Source organism: Sander vitreus, chromosome 7 (assembly GCF_031162955.1).
Source record: "Sander vitreus isolate 19-12246 chromosome 7, sanVit1, whole genome shotgun sequence".
In the NCBI taxonomy this organism is placed as follows: Eukaryota; Metazoa; Chordata; class Actinopteri; order Perciformes; family Percidae; genus Sander; species Sander vitreus.
Genome location: NC_135861.1, coordinates 26,457,447 through 26,476,308, shown reverse-complemented (window position 1 = coordinate 26,476,308; position 18,862 = coordinate 26,457,447). Strand labels below are relative to the sequence as shown.

At 44.0% G+C, this 18,862-nt stretch overlaps 1 protein-coding gene across 1 annotated transcript in view; it reads right to left on the bottom strand.

Moving 5' to 3' along the window:
• Positions 1 to 18,862, bottom strand: part of itga5 (integrin, alpha 5 (fibronectin receptor, alpha polypeptide)) — a 38,597-nt gene that overhangs the window by 9,165 nt on the left and 10,570 nt on the right. Inside the window, exons 2-21 of the mRNA XM_078255700.1 lie at positions 18,262 to 18,392; positions 14,028 to 14,128; positions 13,356 to 13,479; positions 12,493 to 12,554; positions 12,353 to 12,398; positions 12,127 to 12,252; positions 11,481 to 11,525; positions 11,180 to 11,223; positions 10,904 to 10,960; positions 10,268 to 10,320; positions 9,883 to 10,091; positions 8,964 to 9,155; positions 8,823 to 8,868; positions 8,275 to 8,388; positions 6,899 to 6,954; positions 6,317 to 6,474; positions 5,984 to 6,121; positions 2,346 to 2,413; positions 725 to 875; positions 542 to 634 (exon numbers count right to left, since the gene is read on the bottom strand). Coding sequence (XP_078111826.1) covers positions 542 to 634; positions 725 to 875; positions 2,346 to 2,413; positions 5,984 to 6,121; positions 6,317 to 6,474; positions 6,899 to 6,954; positions 8,275 to 8,388; positions 8,823 to 8,868; positions 8,964 to 9,155; positions 9,883 to 10,091; positions 10,268 to 10,320; positions 10,904 to 10,960; positions 11,180 to 11,223; positions 11,481 to 11,525; positions 12,127 to 12,252; positions 12,353 to 12,398; positions 12,493 to 12,554; positions 13,356 to 13,479; positions 14,028 to 14,128; positions 18,262 to 18,392 — 2,014 coding nt within the window. The remainder of the gene's footprint in view (positions 1 to 541; positions 635 to 724; positions 876 to 2,345; positions 2,414 to 5,983; positions 6,122 to 6,316; positions 6,475 to 6,898; positions 6,955 to 8,274; positions 8,389 to 8,822; positions 8,869 to 8,963; positions 9,156 to 9,882; positions 10,092 to 10,267; positions 10,321 to 10,903; positions 10,961 to 11,179; positions 11,224 to 11,480; positions 11,526 to 12,126; positions 12,253 to 12,352; positions 12,399 to 12,492; positions 12,555 to 13,355; positions 13,480 to 14,027; positions 14,129 to 18,261; positions 18,393 to 18,862) is intronic.

The window sequence follows — 18,862 nt, the reverse complement described above, 5'->3', positions numbered from 1 at the left end:
ATGTGTTTATTTGGTTTACTGCTTATTTTGTTGTTTTGTTGTAGGGTCTTGAACATTGTGGTTATCATGTTATCTATTCTTGGTTTTGGAATGGGTGGGTGGTGACGACGAGTGGTGGCGGAAGGACATGATGTGTTCATGTTGTGAATTGTATGTTTAGCATACCCTTGTATCTCCCGTTTGTGTCCCAGTCTTAGAGTTGGGCTGTGACTGTGTCTGTATATCTCTTCCAGTTTACATGTAGTCGACAGTCTTCCGCTACAGACCTATTAAAGCATGCCAACTTGTGACTCCATCATTAAAAAATGGGAACTCTACTCAGCAGGGAGCTTGAGGGCACATATGGGGTCTGTACTTCCTGTCACAACATTTCCTGACACATACTGACTTATTCCTGTGCTGTTGACACCCAACCTGGAGATGGCGTGGAACTATTGTATTTTTTCTACAAAAGAGCAAGAAATCACGATGTTGTGTTGACTGTTGTGCAGTACCCTACAATCCTTATACTAATACTCCCAAAAGACAGTGGTGTCCTTACACTGGTGCCAGACTTCATCGGGTTGCCCAAATCACAGCTGAGGTATCGGGTCTGGTTCTCTGTCTCATAGCTGCAGGTGAGCTGGGTCAGGCTCTGAGAAACAAGAAGACGGAATGGTCAAACCACAGCAAAGCATAATCATCAGAGGGACAAGACCAACAGCCGTAATTATGTTCTAGTCACCTCATTATTGCGGGCAATGCCGCTGTAGTCAGCTTCCGGGGGCAGCACCACATACAGCTCGGCCTCGTAAGCCCCTCCCTCGCCCTCATTCCTGGCGTTGAAAGTTAAGGTCAGCGAGTTGTCATCACCTAGGTAGACTTCCTTCCTGTTCCTGAGGACCCAACCAAAGAAAACGGTGATCACTAATAGGGTCAATGTTCAGGTCTCCTTAACAAACAGATAAATATGGATGAAGTTGTGTTACGCTGTTGTGAGAAAGCAAAAAGAGATTCTTTGTTTGCGTTTGCTGGCATCAGAGTGGGCAATAAACTGCAGTTGCTTTTAGTGAAACTAATACATTTTTAGACTTTGTGTGCTTGATGTTTCTTTTTTGGTTTAGAAGCTTGGCTGCAAAGAACACATCGATTAGATTCATCTCACAAAACCCCACCATTAAATAAAAAATGTTCCCGGTGTGGTAATAAAGTCATACATGTTTAATAACACAGCGTAGGACTGTAAAACACCTCCCCCTTTCCTTGCTTTCTCTCACTCCCTCCCTTCACCTCTCTCCACACAGCTAGGAACAATGAGAAATTCCATTTGGAGGGCCACACAGACGCTTTTAATTACAGCCCACTCTCATAAAGCAGAGCAGGAGAGCAAGGGAGAGACGATTTCTGAAGCTGATCCTCTGCCAGCCTGCGAGTCAACCGTTCTCTGATTCTAACTGGCATTGCACTTTTTAGACCAAACAAAGGCTCAAAATTTGAAAACACCACAAAACCTTAAAGCTACCCCGAGAGACCCTCGCTCTAACAGATTATGTGCTTTGGCAGCGGAACAGAAGAAACAACATTGCAGGAATGATGGATACTTTTTAAATCTGAAATTCCCCTAAATCACGGCCGTCCCATCGACCCCTTTTACTACTATTAGGCATTCTTAATTTACAACAGCGCAGACAAAAACATCGAGCTATTATTTTAAATTGCACCAATCACACTTTCTACGGCTCGATGTCTGGAGTTGCACTTGGATGGAGCGCAGCGCTAACACCCGCTCACAGCAGGTTGTTCCATATGTGATGGATCAGCCATACATTGGGGGGGAAAAAATGGTGGCAGATGGTATATAAATATAGGAATGTAAAATCAAAATGACAGAGCTGAGAAGGGAGTATCAGGGAGGCTGTTATTTTTGAGAAAAATGCTAACAGATTTCTCGAATCAAAGTGTGGAAGGCAGGGTGCATCCGACGGCTGCAGAAGCAGGCGAGGCCGGGACTCAGTGCTACACAGCTCCCTCACTTTCCCTTTCATCTCTCCTGTCTTTTTCCCTTAGCCGTTTGTCATAGCACCTGTAGAGCAGAGCTGCTTCCTGTTTTCAGAGGACGGTGTACCTCTACTCTACTGCAACACGTTGGCTATTAACAGTCCCTCTCTGGTATGCTAAACTAAACAAAGCAGTGGAAAAAACAAAAACAGCTGTATTTACACTTTAGCACTCAAATCCAAGGTCCTATTGGAGGTGAAGATTTCAGTGACCCCGTTTTATTTTATATTATCCGTCTCATATATTTTCCTGAAATCCAAACGCCCCGGGATTTTTTTGAAATATATAAGGAAAATGAACGGACTCACCCGTGAACTGCCAGCTTCAAGTCAGGAACACAGATGTTGTCCTCGCCGCAGTCCAACAGAATCTGAGCCTATAAGATGCACATTGGGGGTGATAAAAGGTTTAATAGGGGGCCAAAGAGCATGATGGTCATACAGTAAGTCATGACTAAAACACACGGCTTTTACATGTGAAGAGAATTAGCCACACAAGATAAATCTAATATCTGTTTATGGGAGACAACAGAATGAGTGCAGCAAGATGCAACATGTGGTATGACTAATACATTCCACACACACACACACACACACACACACACACATACATAGTTAAAAACAGTGTTGTGGCTCGGAGAGACAATGTCTGACTGAGTGAGGTCATGACAGGCACAGACGCACTCCCCTGTACCAGCTGTCCCAGCCGGCACACACACATGCTTTCTGTTTGCGGCGTAAGAGAAGGAAATGGTGAACGGAGGAATAGTCCAGCCCACAGACCGTGCCAGAGGAGATACTCCTGTGGAGCTGAGCCCAAAAGCTGCCAGCTCGCGCTCGCTCCCAGCTCTCACCAGCGTCCCACATCACAGCGTTACAGTATGTGGCAAACCACACGCTACGCCACCCAGCGAACCACAGCAGCATATGATCATACGGAGAGGGAGGAGAGAAACTAGAGAAACTTACTGAGACAGAGAATATCTCTGTTGACCTGAAAAGCACAAGTAGGGGTTCAGCAGTGGTCGAAGATGTATTCAGATCCTTTACTCAAGTAAAAGTACTGATACCACACTGTAAAAATACTCAGTTACAAGTGAAAGTCCTGTATTGAAAATGTTACTTAAGTAAAAATATGTATCACCAGGAAAATGTACTTAAAATATTAAAAGTAAAAGTACTCAATGCAGAACAATACTCATATTAGAAACAATCAAAACTATTTTAAACTGTGTTTAATCAGCTAATAATTTCAGCTGGACTTGTAGGCCGTTATATTGTTGGGTAGTTTAATGTATAATAAAAGATCTTATTTTATAAACTACATGTGTTTTGTGTGCATCTTAATTTGTAAAGTAACTAGTAACTAAAACTGTCAGAGTAACATAGTGGAGTAAAATGTAGAAGTGCCTCAAATGTAAGTACAGACTTGAGTAAATGTATTAAGTTCCATTCACCCTCTGGGGTTGGGAGAATACAGTGGAGGGAAAGACAAGAAAGGAACCGACACACTGCTGGATAAGTGGATGACCGCTGAACGTGTGGCAGGGCAGCGGCAGAGAAAGCCCTGCGGATTGCTAAATTGCATCCCGCTGCGCCTGTGACAGTGTGATGATGCTCATGACGATGAGGATAATAAATAGAAATGGAGGAGGAGATTAGAGAGAGCCAAGCGCCCCCCTTGTCATTACACCATCCAGGGGCTCTAATTATGGACACCGTGGTAACCACCATGATAACTTGGCCACATGTGCACCCTGGGTCTGTGCATGTGTGTGTGTGTACGACAGGAAAAAGACGTCCATAGGCCCATAACTGTAGTTAAACAACAACAACAACAACACTGACCTCAGCATGTGACATAATGAGGTCAAGCATCGTGCAGTGAAATCCAAACACTAAATTTGCAAAAGAAGGGAAATTCATTAATCAAATTCCTACTCATTTGGTCAGATGGTATTATTCTAAGAACAATGTTTTGCTTTGATGTTCTCAAAAGGTGACAACAACTGGGATCCTTTCTGGTTCTGCACAAATGTATGTCCGTGTACGAGATCTGAGAATGATCGCAATTAACAGATCCATCGGGATGCCTTGACGCCTCATAGAAAACATGTGGAATATGTTAAAATGACAAGAGAGATTGAGACGGTGCCGAGCACATCAATCATCTCTCATTCACACTCCAGCTTGAAGAGAGTAAGAACTTGGCAGAGTCAACCAAATGTTACCACACATTTTCAAAGCATATGTGGAAATCGATAGGGCATCATGTGTCTGATCAAGGCCAAGGCTGCGGTGTAATCGTCAACCTTCACTGTTTATACACTGTTACATTAACACAGTCTAAAGCAAGATTAATGAAACATGTTGGCAGTCTGACACGACTCCCACTACCCTTTTACACACATATACACAGGTTAGCTTTGGCGTCTTTTTCCGGTTTAAGGATGATATTTAGCCCAGGCTTGTCTCAAGGTCTTGGTTCAGCAATAGACCACATCTGTTGGAGGCCCCGCAGCTTTGATATTTAGCAAGGACATCAATGACAGGGTTCAGTCCTGATCCAAAAAGATATAAACAAACCCCAGTAGAGAGAGAAATAGAGAAAGAGGAGGGAGATAAAACCATGCTGACTGCCATTCCCCAAACGCTTCAATCCAGTGGCTGTTTGTTGCTGAACTCACATATGGTGCACGCTGTGCCATGGCTGTAAGGATGCCCACATGTTGAGCCAACTCTACTCACTGCCAGAGGAGAACTGGCAAAATGCCACGAGATTTCAACCAGATGGGCAAATAACGTGGCTGTACCCCCACCCTAAAATATCTCCCAACCTACTGTGTCTGCAGCCTTGGAACGAGTCACCTATGTACTGTTACGCAGCCAAGCAAGCTCAGAGAAATTCCTGCTCGGGCAGGGAAACTCCACTGTACATATGCCTCAGATTTTCATTTTGAAAAACAGCTTTCCAGACACACTGGAGCTCTTCCCAGCCAAATAGTTCAGAATTTACATAAAAAAAAAAAAAGAATAGACTCATTCTTTCATCAGGGACAGGGGAAAGTCAGTGAGACGCTGGCCGGGGTGGAGATAAGGGGAATGATAACTCAATGTGGCAGATATTCTTATCATCAGTGCAGAGCTAATGAGTCTAAGGCCGGCTTCACACTGGGTGCGTGGCGTGAGTGTGTCAGCTGCGTGGCGTGTCCGTTTTTATTTCGGCTCCCATGTTAACAGGTTAAAGCTTGCACACTGCCTGCGTGACACGCACGTCTCAGGTGCAGCTCGAGCCGCGCTGAAAACGCGTGCATGCTAGAAATAGAACCAACGCCTATTTTTCACACGACACGCAAGCGTGTTGGAAGCATTTCCAGGCAAAATAGAATAGGAAAAGATCTTTATGTTTAAATGTTTATGTCATTTTGACACAAATACATATTAATAAATGACATGTTGATGTTTGAAAGTCTCTAGGTTTTGACATAAATGCAGATATAAATGTAATAAAAAAAAATTCAAATATTGCACCTGTCAATACAGAACAAGATATTCTGTAGCCTATTTTGCCGTCAATACTGCCGACGTTGTCTTTGCTATAATCAAATCAGCATATATTTATGTTTAACATGAAGTATACTACTGCTTGAGTCAATGGGAAACATACATGTGTACAGCCAAGGCTAGCAGCAGCAACAGCGCCGCGTCAGACACATTTCTAGTGTGCAAAGACATAGAAAAATCCATGCAGCCGCCACACAACTGACACGCAACAGAAACGCCACGCAGCCAGTGTGTGGCCGGCCTAAGCAAACTAAGAAGCATATGTACATTATAAGGGAACACTGCTCCACCATATATTGACACTAGAAGGCCCGTAGATCAAACCAGGATTTGCTAACTGTGCTGGATAGAAGACTGGGGAAGTCTAGTGCTCGTCAAAATACCTTCTGTTCAATTGCGTTGGTGGTCTGATAGTTGAGGATGGGCCGCAGGCCGTGGGAGTCAGTGGCAGCTTTTGGATCCAAGCTGAAGTTCAAGGCCACATATATGGAGGAGAGTTTATCTCTGAAGTCTTTCTCATCCTGCAGTCAAACACATACCAGGGTTTTTGTCAGATGCAGTTTGCACATAAAGCAAGAATCTGTAATCGTAAAAAAACAACCATAGCTCTAGCTTCATAGTTTTTAGAAAACCTGCTTTTATTCACACATACTGCTGGTGATTATGACCTAAGTTACAGGAGGAATAACTATAGTCAGAGAGGAAAAAGAGCATACTCTTAGGTAGATCTTGGTGTTGTTGCATATACGCTCGCCATGGCGCACCCTCACACTCCTCTGAAGCAAGGGCTGCTGGGAATCCAAGAACAGAGCCCTCCTCACTGCCCCTTTCTGCTTGTGCTTATTACTATCGAGCTGCACCTCCACCTGGAAATCTGGAACACGTAACACACACACACAAATGGGCATTCATGGCTTGATGAATGTTCCTGAGTCACGTAATGACAGGTTTTAAAAAAAGAGCTCCATAAATACTCTGAAGCACACACAATGTAGTCAATGTAACTCAATGGCATGGGGAACACTTGTATATAAAGGAAGGAGTAATTAGAGATAATAACTAGGGGTTGATGGGGAAGGGGACTGAGCACAAAGAAGGTTTGATCATTAAAGGTGGATCACTAAAGGTATTTTGCACACTGCGCTCTCTTTTTTTTGTCATAACAAAATCCAGAAAGCCACATCACCTGCCAAAGCACTTGAACCTACACACTGTTATGGATTTAAAACATTAATATTGGTGGCTATTTGACAGTTTCCGTACTTGTAATAAAGTGCAGATGTGGAAAATTGGCTCACCTAGGATGTCTGGTAGGTGCTTCCCATCAGCAGATATGCAGAAACTCAGGTTGACACTGTTTTGGACAGAAAGGACAAGGACATGATGAGGGAAGCATGTTCATTTATGGCCAAGATTCAATGTAAATATACTGCACACACAAGACACCTCACTCGCCCTCTCTTGTTCTCTCCCTTTCTCTCATGGCCCGAGCTCCTTACATGGTTCACGTTACAAGGCACGAGACGTTATGGGAATATAATGCATAATATGCAAAAAATGCCAAATGTTTGGAGGCAAACTGGCCTCTGACCACTTTCGCCAGCCAAGCTGATAAATCGGTGTGTCTCAGTTTCCGCACGCACACGCACACACACATAGCAGAGTTAAGAAGGGTGAAATTGGGCGACTCAGGTTTCAGTGCTGACCAGTCAATGGCAGTCTATATAAGCCTGTAGCTCTCTCCCATGACATCAGGCTGCTGCTGTCCAAAAGTCTGCAACCCCAAAACCCCCAATCCTCCAATCCTTTTACTAGTTAACCCACACAAGAGGAGCAGAGCAAACACTGGAAGAAGTGAGAAAGGAAAAAGGGAGAGTCTGTTGAAAATAAACACAGGACAGAGAAGAGAGGTTAAACGGGAGACAGAAAGACAGAGTGTACAGTGACTTCTTTCGAGGAGTAGTAAAATCTTCATGTATGAGCTCCTGTGTCTGCTTGTTTCTGCACAACTGTGTGCGCACGCTCACGGAAGTCTACGTGTCCTGATGTTTCCCAGCTGTGTTCAACCACCAAACAATATCTCATTCAAAGCAACAGCAAAAAAGAATCCCGCCCCCACCTCCCATTATCCCTTGTGCTCTCCTTTCCCCCCCACCAAAACCTCCTCATCACCAGGCAACGTAGTGTAATCAAGACACATGTGTATACAACAGTTTCCTTTATGGATCAGGATCTGGAAAAGGGGGGGCAGACACATGAGCGCGGTGTCAACCATGTCGAGCAGCGAGCAACCGTCTGTTTCCTCTCCCCTTTTCTGGAACTGTGCACATTTGGTGGTGGAGGCCAAGAACAGCTAACAATGCTGCTATTCAGCATGTTATTTCTCTGCTCCTCATCAGAAACAGTGTGATATGAAGACATTTCTAAAAAATAAAAAAATAAAAATAAAAAAAGTCAGATAAGAGACGCTCTCGGTTCAAATTAATACCGTGACTGTTGATGGAAAGGATATTTCTTATCAGAACTTCCTGCCAGGATAGGAGTGTTTATGCATGTGGGGGGAAATGGGGAAGCCCATCATTTTGCAGTTGGTTCAAACAAATACCAACAGAGCAGTACTCAAGCAGAGTCACAGGAAACAGTGTTGGTAATGGACAAGATGCTGAACACTCACCAAGAAACAGGAATGCTGGTGTTTCCACTGGTGATCATGCAGTTCTTCTCTTCAGGGTTGATCATGGTGGGGTAAACTGTCAGAGAGGCACTGGTGTTGACGATTGGGCGGGATCTGTAGGTAACAAAAACAATGTACATTTTAATCATCAAAGACTACATTTCCACTTTTACTGCCTAAAAGGAATAGCTCGACATTTAGCGAAATATGCTTATTCTCGGAGTTAAATGAGAAGATTGATATTACTCTCATATCTGCCGTTAAGGAGTCAGTTTAGCTTAGCATTAAGACTAGAAACTAGAAAAAAATCTGCCTACAAACTCTTAAACCTGCGGATGGTGGATTCCTTTACCACTGGACAGAGCCACGCTAGCTATTAACCTCTGTTTGCACTCTTTATGCTAAGCTAAGCTGTCTATTTAGTTTAGGCATGAGTATTGATTTTTTCATCGAGAAAGTGAATAAGGATATTTCCCATGTCAAATCAAACAAACTTTAAACAAACAGGCCACATGATGTCATACAGTATATGATTCAAAACAACGTACCGATAAAGAACTGCCTTATTAACACCAAAAGCACCAACAATGAGATCTGAGGAAATAAATGAACAACATTTAAAAAACAATAAAAAATACAAAACATTTAAAAAGCTAATGATGGCCATTGCATATTGTAGCCTCACTGACCTGGGTATCCATTCATGTCCAGGTCCTTAGCACCTCTGAGAGCAAACCCAAAGCTGGCAGGAATAGCCCCAGCAGCCCACTGGCCACTGATCACCTGAGATGGCTTTTCCCTGAGTCCTTCTGAGTATCCATTATAGATGTAGACCAGTCCCTGCCGATCCTCCCCTCCAAATGGACAGCTGATAGCCACATCTGCCAAAGGTCAAACGTGAGGAACAATATTAGTCTAAGTTAACAGATAAAGCAGCTTATATTATAAAAGGCACAATATTCTTTTTAGTAACAAGACTAAGATGGTCTACAGCCAGAGGCTCTGTGAGGCTATACTAAGGCATAGCTGTGCTTTGAGCTAAATGCTATGTTTGCTAATTAGCAGTAAACACAAAGTACACCTGAGGCTAATCATGTCATTAGTTGTGCTACTTGATCATAAACTGAAGTTTTAGCAAATTAAGGTTGAGCAAGACGAAAAGTCAGTGGATGACCAAAGTCATTAGGCTTCATCTTTTTGGGAACACAAAAATGTGTCATGGCAATACAGCTAATAGTCTGGACCAAAGTGTTGGACTGACTAACCATGCGATCAACATTTCCATCCCGTGCCACGTCACTAGTGTTGCAAAAAAAGGTTTGTCTGTGTTAGACTGTTAGCCTACCAAACCTCCAATCGTAAAATTAATCCTACGATATTTTAGCTGTCCAATCAAATAGGAAAAAATAACTTTGTATAATTTCCATTTCCAGTACATTTACTTCTTTACCTTAGTTTGTTTATTCGTTACTTAATTTGCAAACTACTACAATTTAGACGCATCTGTATATCATTTAACTTGATCTGTAAATGATCCAATTTACACTATTATTATCTATTTTCATGCTTGAAATATCCCATCAATCCCCCTAAAATCCCCAATCTTACCATTGAAACCATCCTGGTTCAGATCCCCCAGTGGTGCAATGGTGCTGCCAAATCTCCCAAACACCTGGGTGCCTGTCAGGTGAGGTAGGCTGAGCTGCAGGTCCAGGGGGCCACGCTGTAGGTAAACATAGACCCGGCCCATCTCTTCCAGGCGGCCATCGGAGCCACGGACCATGAACATAGGAGCTCCCACCAGCAGGTCAGCCATCCTGCAGACAAGAAAGGAAAATCACACAAACTCATTTAAGCTCAGACACATTGACGCCAGTAATGGGTTGTTGGTGGCATCCAATCTAGACTTTGCCAGCTAATTATCTAGCAAGAAAGAGACAGAGGGAGACAGGGAGGGTGCGAAAAACCGACAGGGACAAGGCGACTAACTCACCCATCACTGTTGATGTCAGTCGTCGCCACTGCATATCCAAAGTATGATCCCATCTGTAAAGAAAAGTGTTTCCACGACTTAAGCCAATAAAAATCTCATCATCAAAAGGCATTGACATCATCAAGATTTGATTTGTTCTTAGATAATACAAGACAGTCATGCTACCACAAACTTTAGACTTGCTTTCTGCATTACTAGAAAAAAGGGAGGCCTGAAGGAAACATGAGGGCTTGATGGGTTTTACAGGTTAGGCCCAGTTTGGTGCCGTTTCTGTTCCAGGTCAGTTTAATTTTCATCGTAGGAGCAGTCTGAAATGCCAGAGTGTAAGCAAATTCACTTGTGATTTTATTTATTCAGCTGAATCAATCATCACTGTTTAAACAAGCTCTTGTATTCCCAGAACCATTTGCACAAATTGCCACTGCACTTTCCCCTCAATAACTGAGCTTTACAGCAAACCACGACAGAGACCAAAATCTAGTTAAAAAAAACGTTGTAAAGGAAATTTGCAACATTTTTGCTTACACTGACACAAATTAAGAGCTCTCATGAGGAGCTGGACAATGAAAACACAGGAAGTGGAGCACAAAGGAGCTTTTTTCTGTAGAGGCCGGAGATAGAAGTTCTCTGACTCACCTGCTCGCCAGTGTAGTTAATCATGGTCTTCAGATCCGTACCGTTCAGAATAGACACCTGCAACACAGCAGTCACATATGGTCTTTTTATATACTGTACGTCTAATCTAAGCACAGTCTCTGGTATGGAATTCCCAACAAAAACAATTCCCACTGCGACAACATCACTAAGGCTGTTTTCTTTTCTGTATCGGCCCCAAATCTAAAGCCCAGGCCTCTCATAATAATAGCACCAAAATGAAAAGGCAAAATGAGAGCGATGATTGAGATTTCTTACCGAACCATAAAGCATGAGTCCTTTTGGAACACCAGCCACAAAATCTGAGGTGCACAGAGAGATGAAGCAAAGATTTAGAAGGGGAAAAAAAATACAGGTCAAGCACAGCAGGAGGGCAAGAGAATTCCAGTATTGACGACGTTTCCAGCTCAATAATCATGTAAAATATTGGAGCTGACTCAAGTTTATGTTCACTCCAGCTGTAGTATTTGCATTGCTATGTGACTGATGTGTGTTTTGCTTCCTGCACGCCTCACCTAACATTGGCCATGTGCGTACATACCCTATTTTATTGACTTACCTTCCGTCTGATCACCACTAAATTCCCCAACAGCGATGGAGTAGCCTGTAGACAAGAGCACAGACATCAGCCTCAGCTTGCAGGCCAAGCAAATGGAGATGTGTGTGAATGTTGTCACGTCATAATTCAACTTTGATTGTTCATTGACCACCTAACTGGGGTGGGTGTGGCCTGCCTGCGTCAGGGCATAAAGCGGAAGTGAAACAGAGTAAGGGGGATCTGTCTGGGACATGTGACGGTGTAACTGGCTACACATAAGGTTCAGCGTTTCCTGAGTTAATTGACGTTTTCCATTCTCCAAGTATGTCATGGCCGCGTTTTCATTGCATGCTAAATGAACAAGACAACTGAGTGACAACACTCAAGTTTCCACTGAGTGACAAAGAAAAGAAGTGTGAGCTGGCCAGGCCGAGGAAGCCGCATTTCCAGGCAGGGGGCAACAGGGGGATGGTGCCCAGGGCTCGGAACGCAAGGTAAGGCCGCACTGTCACTTGTTCCAGCGATTAATCATTTAGCTCATTGAATCAAATGTAAGATGTAACCAAGCTCTGTTGGAAAAACCTAGACAAACGAGCGCAAGCAATTGAAAAAAAAAAAAAAAGTGTAGTTATCATTAAAGCACCAAGAATATATTAGCCTTTCTTACCTTGGTAGCTGTCATCATGTTCAGATTTGACCTGTCTGGTCTGGATCTGGCCCTCCACAGACTGCATGAAATAGCCTGGGTAGTATGCTTTGATAATGTCTTCCTTAGCTGCAGAGATCACCTGACCTAAAGTAAGGACCACAGAGAAATAAAATTAACTTGGAAGGACATTTTGAGGTCTGTTTTTTTTCTGATTTTCACATGTTGATTGGTATGTCCTACATACCTTGCCAGAAGTAGCTGCCTGGCCCTCCCAATACCACTTTGCCATCCTGAAAGATAAAACCTGGGAATTACTACAATGAAAAAGGTAAAAGATTGTCCCAGAAACCAATGGCGGTTTACTAACAGGAACTTCGTTATTACCGTTGTGAAGTCAGCACTGAATCCCCCCTGACAGTAGCCTTGTCCCACTGCATCACTGATCTCTGAAACACACAGGACAGGAGTGGTGCTTCATGAAGAGACATTACTGCAGCAACAAAGACATTTTCCTTTATCTAACTCCCACATAGAGGGCAGTGGTCGTATTAAGATAAGGTATGCCTAGGAGAAAATTCAATTTTAGTATGGCTCAAGTTCTGAAGAGAGGTAGTCTGGATCAACGGAAGTACGTTTCCAGAATAATTGCGTGACATCCGGCGCATGTCCCGCACCTTCCGCTGTGTGTGTGTTGCCGTTCTCAAACTCTGTTCGCTTCGAGAAACAACAAACTTCGAGCTAGCAAGCTTCACACTGAAAATGGCTGGTTTGGATGAATTTGGATTGTGCAATAAGGAAGGCATGGTTCTTTCTGTGAATGATGGTAAAGATTTACAAAGACTACATTTACGGCATTTCCTCTCTAACTGGGATGTTTTGGGACCGATTGGTGGGATTGCTGTGGACGAAGTACACACAGAGATACGCTGGCAAGAGCTAATGAGGTTTAACCATTATTCAAATAGCTCACGTTACTGTACTGTGTGAACAGTTAACTTCATTTAATATTGTATGTGGCTTTTCTTTAGCTAGGTGCAAATGTTCCACCAAAACAAGTTCCTTCCCGAGACTAGTTTGCAAAGCCACCATCGTTGCGTCCAGAGCCCCCCAAGACGACTGTGTTTGGTTTAAAGAAACGCAAACAACCCAGAGCGTTTTTTTCTCCTTTCCTACAATCTATGTGTTGGTGGTTATTCCACAGCGCTGTGGAGATAGGTCTGGCAATGTGAGACTAGAAGAGAGGTTACCTGTGCGACAGGGAGCGTACTCCACAAATTTAGTGAAATTGTGGACTGAGAGGTAGCAGGTTCCTGTAGCGTCAGAATGGGGGACATCCTTTTCAGTCCGCCAGGAGTAGAGAGGGGCACAAGCCTGGGGTAGAGAGGAGGTGGAGAGAGAGAGAGGGCAGGGGGTAAAGCAGTGGTGATGAATAGGGGGTGAGCTTTTAGGTGGGAGATGTTTTTCCAGTTGCAATATCACACTGGTGAACTCAGGAGGAGACCCAGGCCGAGGTCAGCGGTACATCTGGAGCAGGGTAACGGCCGTAACTCAACCCAGGTCACAACCTGTACTATCAGACCAAACAAGGCGTAGCTCAACTTCCATGTCAGAGGGAGGGGGCACAAAACATTTCTTTACGGTGTGTCAAGACTGGAGGCAAAAATGGACCAGAATGACAACAACTTAATGGACAGTAGTCTGTAAGACACGTTTGAACTAAAAACATACACATTCCCCCGGAAGTTAGAGTGGGACAAGACATCACTCAAAGTAGAAAGTTTCTCACAGCCATGTGGCCAAACACTTCAAATCACTTAAAGCCCCAATCATAACAGCAGAGAGAGCACCAGTGATGTGGTGAAACTCTAGTCCTTCTCTCTGCCCAACCCCCAAAATCACCCCTGAGAGGGTCACCTTACCAGAATTGTGTCACCGTGAGAACGCACAGTGGCGCCAAACCACTGGTGGGACTTGAAATCACCCCGATGTTCTGTGTTGTTGAGCAAGACAGTGCGATCCCCTGGGGAAAAAAACATAAGAAAATGACACTGATTAACATGATAAAACATGCATTTCTTCATTTCCTTGACTTAAGTATTTACAATTCTGCCTTTCCCTCCCAGGCCCTTGGAAACATCTGGACAATTGGCAGAAAGCAGACTTTAAGTGTTCAGTTACACTATTTTTCATGCAAAGACAATCGGGGTGAGAATTTGAAAAGTATGGTATTTGCTACTCGGCCACTGTTCAGGAGATAGTAGTTTGCTAGCTTGGCCGGGTTTGTACTGAACTGGCTTAGCTTAACCTCGCTGACCCTTCACTCTGTTTGACCACCTGGCCACTAACGCCGATCTCCCACACCAATGCTTAGACAGCAGCAGGTGACACGACAGATGGTCTGGGGAGTCAGATTTAAACACGACTTTATCGGAAGACAGATGTTACATCTGTGCTGCAATGGAGAATGAAATGCAAACAAATTGATTCGGCAAGGAAGTCACATCACTATCATATAGCTCCCACACTGAGGGCTGGCAACTCAGAGTATGAGCTGACATCTATAAGGAAAGTGCAAATGTGAGGTCAAGAGCAACTGAACCACTCCTACTTAACCCTTTGCGGTCCTCAGACTTATTTCCTCTGTAGACTTCAGGCATTAGGGGTGGGAAAATAATTCACAAATCAATATTTTTTTATTTCTTTTTTTTTTTACCAATAAGTCACCTAAATATTTTTTGTTTATATGGTACCACCGACGGCGACTACATCATAGTCATAAATGCAGAAAATAGATGTTATGTATGTGTCAGACTGACTGACACAAAACACAAACAATTTTCAAAACGTTTTTAGAAATGTCTCATGATATATTGTCTCTAAGTGTATTATTCAACTTTTGTTTTTGTTGAAGAAGGAAAAGAAAATCGCAATACGCAATGCTATCGAATCGCAATACTTTCACAAATACTCACAATACTACAATCGCAATGAATGAAAATCGCAATACAAATTGAATCGGGACAAAAGTATATCGTCGCAGCCCTAACAGGCATATTGCAAAAGAGCAGAACAGGGTGTGAGGACATACTGCAAGAGATCAGGACCTATGTGGATGTGAAGAAAGCAGGCTGTGTGTCAGGCCTCTCTCTCCATGTCTGTCCGCCCCTGGTCTTTCTTCCCAGCCAACTAGGCAGCCTGGAGCTGCTCCGTGTCTTTGTGGAAAGAGCAAAAGCGGCCGGGGTCCAAGAAAAACATACACACTCTGGCCCGGCCCGGCTTCCTCGTAGCAACCTCTGTTTAGACACACACTTTTCTCCCCCTTTCTCCGTTTTCATTTTCAATGCTATCTCCATCTTCCTATTCATTTTTCTTACACTATCTTGCCCTGATCTCCATGTCTATACAGCCCTTTCTCTCCTTTGTGATCAGGGAGTGCTCCTCCCCCTCACCCGAGACAGTAAGCAGAGAGATTATAGGTTTTTAATAACCAAACTGTATTTCTGCTTAAACTCCAACACTGGGGTTTCCTGCTAACGTTATTCATCATGGGCCTACAGCGGCGAGCCCTTCCACCAGCGTTTTAAGTGTTTTAAGTCTATGCGTGAAAAGAAGTGCTTTAGCCATACAGTTAATAACATACCCAGCGCTTCAAACAGCTCCTTATAAGCTTGTTACTTTAACTAATCTGCCTTAGCCGCATGGTACTTTTTCTTAAAGCATACACCTTCTTAATGTTTTCATAACTCAGGGGTCTTTGTTTGGATAAGGCCAATGCAAAGCCACCAGGGAAAGGTGGGAGCTGCACAGTGACTGCGTCGGATTGAGTCATGTTACCAAGGCAACCAGAAGCAGCAGCAGAGTGTCCTCTTGTAATTACATACTGCATAACTGTGATGTGTGAGGTATCTGGCCATGTAAACGAGAGGAAGCACATCAATATAACCGCCTTAAGAAGCTAAAGTTCTCACATGGCGATATTATTTATGGCATTAGGTCTGTGTCACTATAACGGGTGATGAAAAGTTCTGTTTGTTTTCTGCAAGGCGACTGAAGGCAGCCAGCTGGAGCCATGTGAAACGCTTTCAATGAAAATAGAGGAGATTCAGAGAGGAGATAGAGGGAAACCTAGAGACAACATGTCATCTGACCAAAGTCCCCCTGGGAGGCCGGTTAGAGCAGTGTGCTGATGTGACATGGTGCCCGGCCCTGTCTCTCCAGGGACCAGCAAAGGAGTGTGGGGGTCTGGAGTGCATCAATATAGACTCACTCATTGCCTTTGAACTGTGTGTGAGACGACAGCCATTAGAGGGGTTAGAGACTCTCAGTGTGAGTGTGTGTGTATTTTTGTGCGTGTCAGTGGGGTTGAAGACAAATGGCCAAATTCACTCATCACATCAGCTGCCCCTGTGGGAGTACCGACAGCAGGAGAACAGAGGGGGACAGGGCGGAGGAACAGGGCTCTGGTTTCTCCCTCTTTCCTCCTTCCCCTCTGGCCTTTTTGCCCTCCCTCCCTTCCTCCCATCCTGTATGTGCCCTCCTCACACCCTCCCTACTGCCCTTGCTCCCCTTTCCTCCTCTCAGATCCATAGACAGGCTCTTATCTCAATGAAAGAGGAAGTGGATAGGAGCGGCCTCTGGCCACTTGACCCAATTAGTTAGGCTAATTAAGAGGGTCTACGGCCTGTGGGTCAGAGCTCAAACACACCAAGAGACAGGGAGCCCTATGACACCACTTTGTGGTGGAATACCACATACTCTGGTGGAAGACAGCACTACTTTACTCCAGCATTCATAGTGGAGAAAGTTTTAAAAAGAAAGATTTATTGCTTTAGCCATTACTATCAGAATTGGCAAAGAAACCCGCCACAGTAAAGGAATTGCAGAAGTAAATGTCATCCATGTAACAGCTGTTTGGCATTGCCACATTTGCATGCAGATGTGCATGTATCGAGTGTTCCTCCACTGTTCGGGGATTCTGCCGTGATCCAGATGTCGGAACCGGCTCTGGCACTCTGATCAGTTCTTTCAAAGGCCCTTAGAAAATATGAAGGACACTCTCTGACAGCCCAGGGGACTAGCCTTCACTGTGAGGCCTTGCTGCTTTGCACATGACATCACTCACTGTGGCCTCCAGCCAGCGCCCGTGGATGCGCAACACATTTTTTTATGTTGCAAGAAAAACAGTGCAAAATAGTGGAGCAAAGGGTACAAAGTAGCGGTGTCCAATAAAAGAATGTTGTTAAAGCAGGCTTGTGAAACACTCAGTGGAATATTTCTTCATATTGTGCATTATGGACAGTAAATTTAGGTTGGCCCAAAATGCTAAGCACTGCAGTAAGACACGTCGCTCTATATGTGTGATTCATGCCGTTTGTGTGCGCGTTTGAATGAGTAATTGTGGGTTTTCAAGCTACTACACACTTTGATTGTTCCCTTCCTCACCTCGCCATGTCTCCATTGTGCAAAACAGGCTGATGGCTACTCTGACAACATACGGAAAATGAATCCATTCATTAGTCAACATCCTGGACTTCCTTGCGTTCTCCCAAAACCACTTTACCTAATTCTGACTCGACTGGGGCCTTTTTTCAGGGCCGGCGGTGTTTGCTTCACCTGTCATACTAACAAGACATTTCTTTGTGTGACCTATTTGTTTTTTGGTTGCTTATCTCCCCGTAGCTCCTGGGGTAAGGAAACACAAACACGGCCTGGAGGAAGGAAAAGAGGAAGCAAAGAGTATCTTCTTCAACACCCCATTTATCCTTTTCATCCCCAAAGACAGTGACACAAACAGGAAAAAAAAGGATCATCCTGCGTCCAGGAACCAACGCAGGCAACAACAGATCAGTGGAGTGGAACGCTGACGCCTGACCCTGACCTGTTACTGCCAACAGGAAGCAGAGAGGAAATGCTCCGATGGCTTCAAAAGTGTACAGAGAAGCAGCAAACCTCAGCTATTTTAAGAGAGTTTTAACACCATCTCCATTTTATCAAACTCTCCAAACAACCGGGTAGTTGCAAGATTTTTAATTATGCATAGATTTATGCATAAATAAAGTTTTAAAGTTAGCATTTGTCTTCTAATCAAATATCAGGGAAATAAAACATAGTTTGGCAGCTGAGTTAACAGTACAGCTCTATCATAATGCTTACCTTCAGTATCAAACTCGATGGTGTGACAATCTGATTGGCTGAGGCTCCATGGACAGTAGAAGACGGATCCTCCCTCTGTGACGTCAACCTGCCTTGTGTTGGCCTTTGGAGCTCCTATCACCACACTCGCACTGCAAACAAGAGACAGAAACAGAGCGACAACGTGCTGTAAATGTAATGTTACAGGTATATATTTTCTTTCCCAAACCATTGCTAAGCTTTGTAGCTCTTAGCCTGGCCTTCATTAAAAATTGCATTCCAGACCTCCCACTCGACAGCTTTAAACATAATGCAGTATGCACATTTTACCGCTTAGCGAGCAGTATTCTGACTCACAAGCAAAACATTTTAACAGGTTGCAGCACTGTTTTACATAATCCCATACAAGCAAGGGGGGCTGCTGCTATGACATGTGCACGTGATGCTCACAGTCCACTTGTGGAGTCAAAGACACAAGGAGAAACACTCACACACGGTCACACATGCATCCCCTGTGGGGCAGATTAAATAGGAAAACAAGAAAGCAGACAGGCTAAGTGGAGTCACACTCTTGTTTCTTCAGCTGTGGCACTAAACTTCAAATGTCCTTGGAGCTACACTG